The sequence below is a fragment of the Nanorana parkeri genome, unplaced genomic scaffold (assembly GCF_000935625.1).
Source record: "Nanorana parkeri isolate BGI_ZX_2015 unplaced genomic scaffold, ASM93562v1 scaffold1031, whole genome shotgun sequence".
In the NCBI taxonomy this organism is placed as follows: domain Eukaryota; kingdom Metazoa; phylum Chordata; class Amphibia; order Anura; family Dicroglossidae; genus Nanorana; species Nanorana parkeri.
This window is the reverse complement of record NW_017307299.1, coordinates 325,186-340,097: the sequence shown is the minus strand read 5'-3', so window position 1 is coordinate 340,097 and position 14,912 is coordinate 325,186. Positions and strand designations below refer to the sequence as shown.

Sequence of the window (14,912 nt, the reverse complement as noted above, 5' to 3'; positions counted from 1 at the left end):
GCATCTCATTCTTAAGAGTACCTGTACCCCCGTATATTACAGTCTCTCAGGAAATCGTCCAAAAGCTTTTTGAATGATTCCACACTATTTGCTGAAATCACTGCTTGTGGCAACCAGTTCCAGACCCTAAGCCATCATATTATTTTTTTGAGTTTGCTAACCATTGTACACAACTACTCACTTTTCTGCAGCGACAGCCTTTCCCGAAGCATTTTACGCAGCCACGTCTCCTGTAATTTGTCCTTCAGTTCCTCTTCTCCTTCCTTAGGCTCATTCAAAGTGCCATATGTCTCTGCAGCTTCCCTTGGAGTGAGATAGTCCAGGCTACAGGCACAGGATATATAGTGCCTCTTCCATGCTCCATATTCATTGTCTGCTGGAGTGTATGGCAAAAACCAGCCAAACTTGGTACACTTGGGCATCCACAGACAGTCCTGTATAATTTACATCAGGAAACACAGAGAGAGGTCCTAATCTGTTTGATTAACTATTTTACATTGAAGACAATAAAAATATTGTATATTTAAAAGCTGATTATTGATTGACAAGGATTGTCACATAATACAATATGCAGTATCCCACAACAATCTCCACATGTGTATGACACAATCTGGTTGGCCTGGCAAGGTTAACAAATTCCATCTGCTTGGTGACTGACCAAAGGAGATAGTAGTGTATGTGCTGCCTGAATAATATGAGTTGTAAGAAGACTGATATGCTCTGTTAATCCGCAAAGAGGAACTTTACCCATATCTTCAAAATAGAAACAAACACATATTTAGAAATGTTTAGTAATGACAATCTACAAACAGATACTTCTAGATAATTGCCGGCTTTGTGTTCTTTGCATTCCTTATTATTCTTATTTTCCCCAGTCGTCTGACAGTGGCCATTTTAACTAAGGGCAGGTTACTAGATCTCTCCACTTCCTGGATTTATTGCACATGTGACTAGGGCATGTGACCATGCACATCATCTCAGGGGAAGAAAATGCCTTTCCCTGAGATCTCACGAGATTACAGATGAGATTTATCAACAATGCTCTGGTGATGTAACCGTACCAGGATGCAATGCTTGGGCACATTACATCATTAGTGCCAAAGTGGACCAAAAAGTGGGGGGAAAAAGAAATTGTAAGTAAAATAAAAATATGTTTGTGTAGCTAATGATTGTAAGATGATTTCAAAATCATCAGAAAATTATATTTCTGTACTGTAGAAACGAAACATCAACTCTAATTACGCTAGACAACGCCTCTTCTTTTTTTTGTTCTGGGTTTGATTGTGCCAGCAATTTTTATTCAGCCTTACTGAAACGCACCTTATCACAGACATATAGTATTGTTGCAGTGCATAACCTAAGTACATAGCCCTGGTGACCAACCTGTAGCCCGAGTACTACATGCTACCCTTTCAAAATTATTGTGTGGCCCTCGGGCCTTAGCAGTCAGAAGAAGGGGCCTGAGGATAGATTTATAAAGTGACTGTAATTGCAGTGATAGCTAGCAGTCTCATGTAATATGTCCCCAGCTTCTGACTTTCTCTTGTAACATCTCTAGTCTCCAATCCCATATGTAGTATGTCTGTTGTTTCTGAAGCTTCTTGCAGCTTTACATATACTGAATATTATGTGTGGCCCTGCGGTGTAGGCGTCAGTTGAAACCTATATATCTTGTACGTTGACCAGAAAAATTATATACCATACAAGTGTACCAGTGTGATAACTGTATACTTATCTGCCCACACACAGAAACCTACAGATTATATAGATGGCAATGGAAGTTGTTAAGGGACATACCCTGACAGATGTGATCACTGTGCAGCTTAAAGCTGAACTCAAGGCAAACAGCTAAATACATAATGATTTACAAAGCTCTGCCACACAGCACAATACTGACTAGCAGGAAAAGGGCTTGATGTTTCTCTAATAAAGATTCACTTTTATATACATGTTCCTTCCCCACCTCCACTCTGTGACATGGCAGTAGAAAGAGAAGCAGCAAGCTGATGAGCTCATCTCTCTGTCACTCTGCTCTCTTGTCCTATCAACGTTCTCCCTCCCACTCTCTGAGCCCTGCTGTACATGGACTGCAAGCAGATACCAACTCAAATGCCAGGTACTTACACTGCTTGCATTTAAAAATATAGATATAAAGGTGTATTAATGGTTAAAGAGCTGTTTTATTTTGTGTCTTTTATATCTGCCTAGAGTTCAACTTTATTCTTAGATATCTATATCTGCCAAATTGGAACCAGCACACCAGTGGAGCTGTGTCCAGATCTTCCCAGTGACAAATAGATGTGTCGTCTCACAATGAGTCATTTTCTCCTTTTTCTCCATATAAAAAAGCCATTCACACTCAGTTGTGCAGAATTTTTCTGTACACGATTAATGCGTCCAACCCAGTTGTGACAATAGATACTCGACTCTGCAGTATAGTTTGCTGATATAGTTACTCTATGGCTAGCCATACAGTCATACAGTAGATTTCTCCATCCATGCTAAACAGCTACTGGATTCAAACAGCCAACACCTGTGACTCTCTGAATACCTGAACAGTGACTGCATCTAACTGTTCAGCTGACAATATTCAATCCAGTTCCTTCGATTTTGTAATCAAAGTTGGTTGAGCCGGGTGGTCCCAACTGGGTAACCCACAGTTCAAATGTCACGCTGGGTATGACCAGCTTCAGCTTAAAATGGCCTAATCTGCCTAGCAATCAAGCTGTGCCCCTTCAGTTAACTGAAGCGTATCATTAGATAAAAGACAGAATATCATAGATAATGCTAATTGTACCTGCTCAGCGAGGAACTTCCAGTGCCAGCTGACCTGTCCAGCAACACATAGGTCATGAGCATTCAGGAAGGAAAAAATGTACAAAGACAGAACCCTGGGGATCACCGTTGTAAAGTCTACATTGGTGACAGGACATTCTTCTGCGAACCAGTCCTGTATAAATCTACAGCAAAATACAGAAATGTGACTAAATACCAATAAAAGATCTCTAAAACAATGAACTAAGGTATAAAAATATATTACTACATGTGTGATACAAGCTTGCAACTAGTAATTCTTTGTTCTGTCTAGAAGTTAACATAAAAAGAAAATAAAAACACATGGAGATTATTATCACTTCAAAATTCCTTAAAGCAGAACTCTGGGTAGAACATTTTCTTAACACTTGCAGTAGGGCTACCCCTGCACTGCAAACTGCAAGGGCTAAGAGCTTATTATTGTCTAGGTTCAAAAACAACAAAGTTATACACACCCAATCCCACGTTCTATACATAGTGTATGGCAGTGTTCCCCAACCCCCGGGTTTTATCAAACGTTGACCGGTCCGCGGCGATAAAAAGGTTGGGGAGCACTGGTGTATGGGACATATGGACGCCGAGGGAGGAGGGGATAGGCTGGAGGGAACGCTGGCACAGCCTGCCAGCTCCGAGGATCAGGTAAGTATACCTTTGTTATTTTTTAACCTTGGCAAAAACAAGCACTTAACCCTTGCAGTGCAGGGGTAGCAAGGGTTAAATCTAGAACAAAACACAGAGGAAGAAAAAAATCACATCTGTCATACAGGCAAATAGAAATGCACTGTGAATCTCAAACAAGTACAAATTTAAAAAAAGGAGATTACCATACTAGGATGTTGGTGTTTGCTTTACATGAGAGAGAGCAACAGTCCAACATATGCAGGCTCATTGAATACAATGCACTTCTTATGCTGCTGACAATGCTGATTACATGCTGGGGAATGTAAGCATTCCCAAAATATGTAACATGGTTACAAAGGTGGAATTAGCCTTTAATGATTGTTAAGAGAGAGACTGAGTCATTGCACTGAGCCACTGATGGCTAATCTACCAATACAATCACAGAAATATGAAATGGTATCTTAGGGTACCTGCTTTTCATGTCTGCCTGTGGTTTATGAAAGGTTCTCTTTCCTTTTGAAATGTCCATTGGTGGTACTTACGTCAGTTGTGATCTGCTGCTCCTACTTAAAATAGAATGAAGAAATTGTTTGCGCTGCTTGTCCGTCCAGAGGTCATACCAATGCCCTATGAGATTCACTCTCTCGTGAAAGAGCTGTGTAGAAAATGCATAATTAATTGTCATGAAAACCAGGAAAGCGTTTAAAAGGTGGACAAAGAGCTCTGCAGGTAAAAGGCAAAGAGAGAAATCAAAGAGGAATGATGCGGACTAATAATAGGACATTATTCTTAGTATGATTTTAAAAGCTTTAGAGTTCTCATTAATGTGTTTTGTGCAATAGATGTGAACTAGCCCTCCCATAGCACCTTTCGTTGAATACAAATTCATGTGGAAAAGGTGCCTCCTATCTCTTACAGCCAAGGAAGGGGCCACCTTAGCCTCTACAGTATTTGGATTGCAGATGCCAGGGTGAGGGCTTGAAAATTCAGTTGCGAGATTAATTAAGTTCACTGACAACCTTGATAAGTTGGCATGGCTTAAAAGTAACATTTTTAGGAAACATTAAATTGGAGGGTAAAGTTCTTTTTTTAAAGGAGAACACCGGGGAAAATTATTATTAACCATTGCAGCGGGACTACCCCCGCACTGCAAGGGTTAAGTGCTCATTTTGGTCTAGGGAGGAAAATAAAGTTATACTCACCTGACGCTCAGAGCCAACTTGCTCATAGATGGGTTCCTGGAGCCTCTCTCCTCCTCCACTGCAGCGGTCTAAGGTCCTTGAGTCATCACGTTCCGTACACATTGTATAGGATTTGAGGACACCAAGGGACATACTATCGCAGCAGAGTAGAAGGAGACAAGGTGGAGGAAGTGCAGTTACAGCTGGCCATCTTCGAGGATCGTGTGAGTATATCTTTATTATTTTCCTTTCTAGACCAAAATTAGGAGTTAACCCTTGCAGTACGGGCAGGGCAGCCACAGAGCCACAGGTTGCTAAGAGCTCTTAGCAACCTGTGGCTCTGTCCGCTCTCTGGCTTCCTGCCCAGTGTGCTGATGTCATTGGATGCAAGGGAGCTGAGCAGGACACTCTGGCTGAAAGCCCACTGAGCTCCAGGCAACCAAATACATCATCAGCCTCAGATGGCGGTTAGGGTAGGGACGACGGTAGCCCCACTGCAAGAGTTAATGATAATTTAAGGATGAATTATTCCACAGTGCCTGCAGCCACAGATGTCGGTCATGGCTTGTTTTAAAGCTTGTTTACTTCCTGTTAACAGCATGTAAATGTTTAAATGTCCATAGCCTGGTCACAATTCTACTTTAATTAAGAATATTCCCTGCATGTTAAATAAGCCCTAAATGCAGTATAGTTTCTGTTTCCTATACGCATTGATGAATGGTGCGAAAATTAAGCATACCAGAAGTAAGTTCTAAGGAACCGAAAACCCTAACTGACTGTTTAGGTGTAGGATGATTCCTCAGGGACTTTGTTGTCACTGAGTTTTACCACTGTACATGATAACTAAAATGAATGCATGAAGCCAGAGACTTAACTATGCCCCTTATTTGTACCAAACCACCCCCATCCAAGTCTAAACCTGCAGTATATTAGAAGTGTCTTAGGGTCAGTTCACATTATCACGTTTTATGTGCACTACCATGCAGGATCACAGTGCACTAAAAGTGCATGAAAACTACTTACCATTATAATCTATGAAACTCTTCACATGAGTGTCTTTTGTTAAAGGACATTGCATTGTTTGTTTAAAAAATCCTGCTCCCTACATCTCATGTGCATTTTTGCAAAAACAGGCGTCACATTTTAATCAATGATTCTAACCAATGGCAGCACTTGGAAAACAAACTGAAAATGCACTAAAAACACATTATGCACTTGAATTACTATGTTATGTTTTTCAATTCACATGTCCCTATTTCCCATGTGTCAGCAGCATGACAAATTGTTAATTGATGTGCATAGAGGAGATGAGCCCAGCAAAGAGGAGCAAGGATATGGATAGTAGGAGAGAAGCAGGGAATAGACAAGCCGATCCATGGTCAAAGTGGAGCCATTTATAAGCCTTGTGAGGGAACGTCCAGGGGTCTATGACCCTTCTAGTTCCAATTCTAAGGATAGGATGAGAATAACTCCAATTATTAGGATAGGATGAGATTAGTAGAATTTATCTCACAATCACACCATAAATCGATAGAGATTACAGAAAAGCTAACACCAGAAACCACTAGACACAACCCACAAAATGTAGAGAGTAAATGACAAAAATGAAAAGGAAGAAAATGCATGAAAAATGCAAGAATTCCATCTCTACGACTAAGCCCATGATTGGGGAAACGAGTCAGAGGGGGTGGACCTTGGGCGAGACACCAGTGATGTTGTACAAGCTTCAATAAACTATCCCAGTGGAATCTGGTCTGCAGCCAGCTTTTCTTCTGTTTGTATGGGCTCATACTTGAGTGAGGACTTGTTCCCAGTGGCAAGCACCCAACTTATTCCTTTCCTGAGCCATAAAGGAACGGTGCCTCTTTTGTGTGTTGAAATGCAAACAAAACGCACATAAATGTGTCTTGTGTTACATTATATTTTAACACAACACATTAAAATGTGCCAAAAAAGCATTATGTTCTCTAAGGAAAAATTCATGTTCAATTTCTATATATAATGGTGTGAACCGGCCCAGTGCCCTTACGTTCAAGCAATCTTGCGCCAGCATGTTTACCTGTTTGTTGAAAGATTTGCTTGCCATTGGTGTCCAGGCACTAAAGCGTATCTGAGTGCCCACAGTCTGATCAAAATGAATGTTGTCCTTGATTGACATCTGTGTCTCTCCCCCATGGAGCCCCACGCTCTCCAGATGCCAACGTTTAACACTGTGTGGACTGAGTCTCCGAGGACTGCTCATCAGGTCTAGTCTATGCAGGGCAAACTACATATATTCAGGAAAAATGCTGGAACCATTCATACAACTACAAGAGAAAGAGTATAATACACATGGATAAGTACATTCACATTCTACAATACAGAATATTTCTACTTATCACATTTAATAATCTGAATGATTATAATGTAAAATAATATGCATACATAACACAGCAGAAAAGACAACATTGTTATTGTTGAATGTAGCCCTAGACATGTTAGTGTTAATCCTGCAATAGCAAAATGACAACTAGAAAAATAATGTAAAAAATCCTTTGAGACTTCGACTAGGTTGGCTGGAAAACTTTGGAAGGTTTACTATTGTTCTTGGATAGTTGTGCAGGTATAAGAGGGCGCACACGATGCAGTGAATGGCCTGTTTAGCCAATATGCAAAATCCAGTGGATTTAGAGGTTGGGTTAAAAAGGGAAGAACACTTTATACATAGTATCCATAAACATTTCCATTCTGTGTACCAACATCCATATATACCTACAGAATATCAACCTCTATAGGTTGAACTCGATGGGCTTGTGTCTTTTTCAACCTGACTAACTATGTAACCAAGTGAAATAAGTTTTCGGGTCTATTGAGTTACAGAAGCCTATAAACCATATGTCAATACCAGTAGAATGTTATTTACAATATCTTCAAAACATGACTAAACAACTATTTGGTTAGGTTGGCGTATGACGTAATACACAAAATGGCATAGAAAAATAGACCTTACTCGGTACAGTCTCTAATTTAACCATACATGAGACAATCTTTTTGCACTAAAGGACAAGATCAAAATCCCGCCTACAGCAAACAGGGTTTCAAATACATATTTAAAGTGCATATTCAGTATCTTCAAAACATTACTAAAAAACTATTTGGTCAGGTTGGCGTATGACGTAATACACAACATGGCAAAGAACAATAGACTTTACTGGGTACAAGTCTCTAATTTAACCATACATGAGACAATCTTTTTGCACTAGAGGACAAGATCAAAATCCCGCCTACAGCAAACAGGTTTTCAAATATATATCTAAAGTTCATATTCAGTTCTTTCACATATACACCAATCAGCCATAACATTATGACCGCTTGCCTAATATTGAGTAGGTTCCCCCTTTTGCTGCCAAAACAGCCCTGAGGCATGGACTTTACTAGACCTCTGAAGGTATGTTGTGGTATCTGGCACCAAGCCGTCAGTATCAGATCCTTTAGGTCCTGTAAGTGGAGAGGTGGGACCTCCATGGATCGGATTTATTTTTCCAGTACATCCCACAAATGCTCGATTGGATTGATATCTGGAGACATTGGTGGCCAAGTCACCATCTCAAACTCGTTGTTGTGTTTCTCAAACCCTTTTTGAACCATTTGTGCAGTGTGGCAGGGCACATTATCCTGCTGTAAGAGGCCATTGCCTTCAGGGAATTCCAATTCCATGAAGGGGTGTACTTGGTCAGCAACATAGTTTAGGTAGGTGGTACATGTCAAAGTAACATCCACATGGGGCGTGGCCGAGATGTGAGACTGAGCAGACGTGTCTCACTGCAGCTCCCGACATCCGTGCTACATCCTGACCCTTAGCCGACTGACAAACCGGCCGAAATACTCACCCAGTACTGTCGGGTGATCAGGTGACTCCTGCCTTCTCCTTGACCAGTAGACGATCGACCCGGTCCCGAGCGAGCGGTGGCACTCCAGGCCGGCCTGCTGACACGTGCGCCGGCGCCATCTTGGCTGCACGAGCTGCTTCTCTCACCTCTGCAGGCACACAGACAGCGGTGTGGGACGAAATGGAGATGGATCCTGTGACTACTCGTTATTGTAACAATTTACCTGTGCCTGGGGGAGGGGGAGGGTTATGGTCCGAGGGTTAGTTTATCGGACCTTGCATGGTCCTTTACGGTTGTTGGCATACGTTATGCCGTAATGTATACACTGTTGTGTATGGATGGGGTGCTATGTTGGTGCCCGAATGTTACTGTAATGTAATTGTTTACTATGCAAAATGAATAAAAAGATTAAAAAAAAATAAAATAAAGTAACATCCACATGAATTGCCCAAAGCATCACACTGGCTCCCTCAGCTTGCCTTCTTACCACAGTGCATCCTGGTGCCATCTCTAACTCAGGTAAGCGACAAACATGCACCTAGCTATCCACATGATAAGAAAACATCAACATCAACTTCAGGGACAAAATGTTCACTTGCTGCCTAATATATCCCACCCACTTCCAGGTGCCATTGTAATGAGATAATCAATATTACTTACTTCACCTCTCAGTGGTAATAATGTTATGTCTGATCAGTGTATATTTAGCTCTGATAGCTACAGCCAGAAAATCTTGAAGTGTAAAAAGTAATTAAGGGCAGTGTGCTACAATCCTGAATGGTGTACAATAGTCCCCTTTTCATACCCTCACAAACATCCTCATTACATTTTCGAATAGTTATTTCAAGTATGCATTTAAAAGTATAGAAGGCAAATAGGCTTTCACTTTGCATTGGAATTTGCACTTTGAAGGCGAATTTTCCTTTGATCATGTGCAAGAAAAAAAAAAATGTTTTCCTTTCCCTTGCACGTGATTGGGCATTCTTTGCAAAGTGAATATTCCCACATTTACCAAGCTAAAGGGACATTCCCTTGCAGAGGGAACAGCCTATTTACCTTTAGTAAATGAACCCCAGTGCATGTATACATTTAGATGTATAAAGTATTATTTTGCAGGCATGCAGAGAATTGTAAAACCCCAGCAGCATTCTTTTGATAACTTCTGATGAGACTTTTCATTCAGACGTATGTTCTTTATGTAGGAGAAATGACAGGTGGCTCTTACCTCTCTTAGCTCTTCTGTGTACTATCACGGTCAGGCTGTAGTCGGCTGCCTGGGAGATGACAAACAGGTTCCTGACACTCCCCTCTCTTTCATGGCCAGCTTTCTCCACAGTGTTTATAGGAGACTGTAAGCCGTGATAAAACTTATTGACTAGGTGACCACAGGGACAGATTTGATTTACAGTAACTGTGTTCTGACTATTCAGTCATTCTAGCTTCATCCTGCTGTGATATACTTAGGAGGACAGTAGTCATGTTCTCTTTAAAATGGAACTTCATTTCCCGCCCCCCCAGATTTTCTTGCTGCAATCCACTACTCTGCTGCCACAACCCAGGCCAGCGCCACCATCTTCTTTTTGTTCTTCTCAGTCATTGGGAGCTGGCTGCATCTTCCAGGTTTAGGCAGCTGATCCCCTATGACTGCCCACCAGGCACTCTGTGTACGTGTTTCTGCGAGCATCTTAGGACGCCCATCACACTTCTGACCCCTTTCATTCACCTGCGGGTGCTTAAATGACCATCCGCCAGGGAAAGCATCAAAGAACAGGAAGTCACCAGCACACCGACTTCTTCAGGTTCCAAACGCCTTTATTGACGTCTTTTTATGAACCTATCACAAACAAAAAGTGCGACATTTTGGGACATATCAGGCTGCACAGGATCCATTCATCAGGCAATATTGCTTGATTCCTGCGCTGTCCCGAAACGTTGCTTCTCTCTTCAGTTTGTTCAGTTAAGCTTTGAAAATAAAAAAAGACAACAGCTGATTGGTTACTTTGGACAACGGCTCCAGATTATGTCTGCACCAGTTTTGATAAATTCCCCTCATTGACATGGATATCCCAGGAGGCTGCAGTAGCCTAGGTGAGAATGACAAAGGGCTCCATAGAAAACACAAGCAAAAATAGTCCTATTAACTGCACAGGTAGGTGTGTGTGTTAACATTTACTTTCAATTCCAAAAACATTTTACTGTCTCTCCACAAGAGTTTATAAATTCAATATTAGCATACTGTTTCTAGTATAATGTATCCATGTTTTTTGCTAATATGTTTGATTTGCCATTAATTTGTATTACATGTTGTGTCTCCTCTCTGAGTGCAGCTCCATTTTTTTTTTTATGTGTTCCCGCATTGATCCTGACGTCTGTCCTGAGGGTGGCTCCTTTCTCTCACTGTGCCCTAGGGAGCCACCCTGTACTGTAGGCTGTGGACTACATCCCAGTGTGATGACGCTAACCGCGCCCCCCCCTCACACGCAGCCCGATATGTAATAATTGCATAAAGACCCGCCTTTGCCTCCTCCCCATTGACAGTGTCCACAAATAAGCAGTGAGGTAATGCAATGCATGATGGCATATGTAGTCCTGATTACTGTGGACAGAAGTGCACTCCCCAGTAGGAGGTTCTTCTAAGCACCAAGGAGAGACAAGGATGCGGCTGTGAAGAGGTAAAATGTGTCTGAATTTATAACAGGAGAAGCATGTTTAATGGATTAGGATTAGGGCTACATTTGTCACCAGCAACTAGATTATGTGAAAAACAGCGAGGCTTTAGTACTACTTTAAATAAAATGATCCTAATATTAGAAAACATACAAGCAGTGGATACTTTACAACACACACAGGGACCATGGGGAACAAAAGTAGCCTCCAGCATGAATTCAGAGATGATTTGAGGATCTACAGCCGAGTGATACACAAATAAGCTACATTTCTGTTAACAGCTAAGGTGCTTGAATGCATTCTTAAGTTTTAACTCCTGAGTTTTGTGTCACTTTAAATTCCAGCTGCAGAATGAAAACCAGGCAACCACATATTTCTCCCAGAGCAGCTTCAAACGGCTGCCGGTAGCAAACACTGAAACAAAAACATTTCAGAGCATGAAAATAATATATTACTATATATCACTATTATTCGAAATAAATGCAAATATTATTTCCTGTCCTGTCCAACGTACTAAATGGCAGTGTAAAAGAGCCTAATGATTATACACATCACTCCGGCCAGGACATGTGGTCAAAAAGGATGGTTTTCTGTACTTTCATGGGCCAGTTTGGAGTTTTCACAATATGTAAAATGCAATTTGCCATCTTATAAACGTGAAAGAGAGCAACCAGCAAACTGCTCCCATATTATACTTTCTATTCCATGTTTAGTATTTGAAGAAATGCTACTTTCGCTTGCACTGAGTAGATACTCCGCAGGTAACTGCAGGCAGTGTGATTACTTGTGAACAGCCTGGGGACAGTGGCCATTGTATAGTACAGCACCTCCCTCCCGCAGATCGCATAAGTCTCATGGAGGAACTTGTGGGACTAGCCCCATCCCCAGTGTCCCTGGGGCCTGAAGGAGTTGAGAGTCTTCATACATTAAATTGTGTCAATATTTGTGTATGAATGGAGCACACGTGCAGTGATGACACTGCAGTTGTACTCCATTCAAAACTACAAGTCCCATATGGGTGACTGCAATTCCATTATTTAGAAATTACAAACTGAAGAGAGAAGCTGATTGGTTGCCATGGGCAACTGCTCCAGATTCTGTTTGCTCTAGGGGTGTTCAGATACCAAGTACCGTACTCAGTACAAGTACAGATACTTTTCCAGCTCCAAGACTAGACTAGAGAAAATTCTAAAGTTAGGAGGCAGCTGCCATTTGTAAGGAGCATACAGAGCTCCTGGGATTTGTGCCTCCCCATTTTAATGCACTATTTTTTTTATGTAGTGATGTACCGATACTTGTCCAAGTACTCACAGATACAAGTAGTGATACATTTTTGTTTGTCATGTGACAGTTTTTCTAAAACATTACAGACAATTTCTTGTTTTCGACTTCCTGGTTCTTTTTTGCACAAGCAATGTAAGGTGTCCAAGTGTTGCATCCTGGGAAGGTTACATCAGCAGATCTGTAATCTCATGAGATCTCAGGGAAAAGGTATTTGCCTCCCCTGAGATGATGTGCATGGTCACATGTCTTAGTCCTATGTGCCAGAGTTCCAGGGAGTAAAGGGGGAGCCAGTAATCCGCCCTTAGTTAACATGGCCACTGTCAGAAGACTGGGGAAGAAAAGAGAAATAAGGTATGCAAAGAATACAAAGCCGGCATTATCTAGAAGTATGTGTTTGTAGACTGTCATTACTAAACATTTATAAAAGGTGCATTTGTGTTGTTATTTTACAGATATGGGTAAAGTTCCTCTTTAAGGGGCTCTTAGATGGCTCCAAAACATCTTGTTGCCTTAAAAGGAGAACTATGGGGTTAGGGCTTTTCCCCATAGTTCTCCTTAGGGTAACGGGAGGACACAAACTAGAGTCCTCCCGTCACCCTAAGCTCAGTATCCCGCGAGCCACAGCTCGTGGTATACTGAGACGCCGCTGTACACCGCGATAAATGGCCTGGCCAGGAAGGGGGTCTAAACACCTGGTCTTGAAGTGGTTAATGCTTTTTTTTGCCATTTGAAAGTGTGGTGGATATCCACAGGTATTTCTTAGGACAAGACACCAGCAGTAAATGGAGCCAAATACACATCAATTAAACGTTACAGCTATGAAAGTTGTACTACCCGGACTGGACTTATTGCTGGCACCGCAAGTCTGAGCAGCAAACACAATATGCAGTTGGTTCATAGGCCGATTAGCAGCTTATGGCCTTGGGACTGAGCGAATGCCTGTCAATGTTGATGCTATATACAGTAGTTTGCAATGTTGTCCTTATCCAATATTATGCACCACTAGCTGCTTTTGCTTTCTGGATATGCTGGTACAGCCCTGCAATTGACAGATATGACTATTAGTCCACTACACAAGGTTTTCTTTTTTGGTACCATTGTTGGCACCTAATGACTTTTTGAAAACCTAACAGCACACAATTATACACATACAAGGATGGATACTGAAAAAGATAACGGTACAATAGGTGTTTATTTGGCTTTGAACACAAATGTGAGTCATTTAATCATGCAACCACCACATTTATTTAAATATTGCCACCAAAAAAAAAAAAATCAGTAAGAGTTTGAAGCAGTCACATAAAAATAGATTTTCAGCTTGCATGTACACGTTATATACAATGAATACCTTGTAGTATAAAAACAACAGCCCATTCATACAAACACATAAAAAAAAAAGAAAACCCACGCACACGCAGGGAATACAGTAGATTTTTGATTGTCAGAATGTAAATAATAAACATAAATAGGATAATAGATCATTAAGGGCGTAAACACTTTATGGCATAACCCCAGTGTATCAAATAATACAAGAAATGATAGAACTTTAGAAGCATCAAGTTTTGCAGTTTTGATCAAAGAAAGTATTCACATATTTGAATGAACAATACAGTAGATGTTTGCACAAATACTGAGCATTTTATATAGGTTTATGCATGTTATTATTCAAAGGGTAATTGGACACTCTGCTAAACACTATTGCACTGCATTTAAACTGACATTATAATCTAAGCTAATAACATTTCCCCAATGCATTTTCAGAAAAAGCAGTTCATATCTATGGAGCCCCCATACCTATCGTGCAAGAAAAAGGGAAGGATTTAAAGAAGAAGGGAATTGTTTCGCATGCCATGCTTGAGAAGATCTGGTAAAAGCTCGGCTCCCATTATTCAATAAATACAACTTTACATACCTAAAAATTGTAAGTCCAGTCAAAACGTTGGAAAGAGTTAGAACCTCTGTCAGATGAGTACTGCTATCTGAGGTCTGGTTGGGGCGATTTACATTCACTTCCTGTCCCAATGAAAAATGGGAAAAGGGACACAACACAGACAACAATATACAACTGGCAGGGGTTCAAGCCTTGTCCAATTCGACTTAAAACAGGGGGTGGATTATTGCTATCTTTGACCTTGCTGGAGACTTACCCCACATTTCCTGTCTGGTGAAAATATTGTCTCCTGGACAGGAAGTGAGCGAAAATCTTACCAAGGGAGCCCTAGCTAGCAACAAAACCTGCTAGACGTTTTGACTCGTCCACACCCTAGCCAAAAAAATAAAAAATTCCCTAGAGATACAATTGTAAGTAACCATTGTTAGCAATCAGCAGTGCCGTATCCAGGGCATGGCACATATAGGGCATTCCCTGGGCGCCACTTGAAAGTGGGAGAGCATAGCTCCGTTGATCAGTGAAAGTTTGCAGAGCCACAAAGACAGTGGACTGATGCAGTCATTATTCAACCCCCCCCCCCCCCCC

General features: G+C 41.2%; 1 protein-coding gene across 1 annotated transcript in view; it reads right to left on the bottom strand.

Annotated features, from left to right (window-relative positions):
• The window catches only part of ECT2L (epithelial cell transforming 2 like), a 37,161-nt gene extending 30,309 nt beyond the window's left edge, over nt 1–6,852 (bottom strand). Inside the window, exons 1-4 of the mRNA XM_018567330.1 lie at nt 6,676–6,852; nt 3,978–4,090; nt 2,798–2,960; nt 182–434 (exon numbers count right to left, since the gene is read on the bottom strand). Of these exons, the coding sequence (XP_018422832.1) occupies nt 182–434; nt 2,798–2,960; nt 3,978–4,090; nt 6,676–6,774 (628 nt within the window). The 5' untranslated portion in view covers nt 6,775–6,852. The remainder of the gene's footprint in view (nt 1–181; nt 435–2,797; nt 2,961–3,977; nt 4,091–6,675) is intronic.
• Between the last annotated feature and the right edge of the window lie 8,060 nt (nt 6,853–14,912).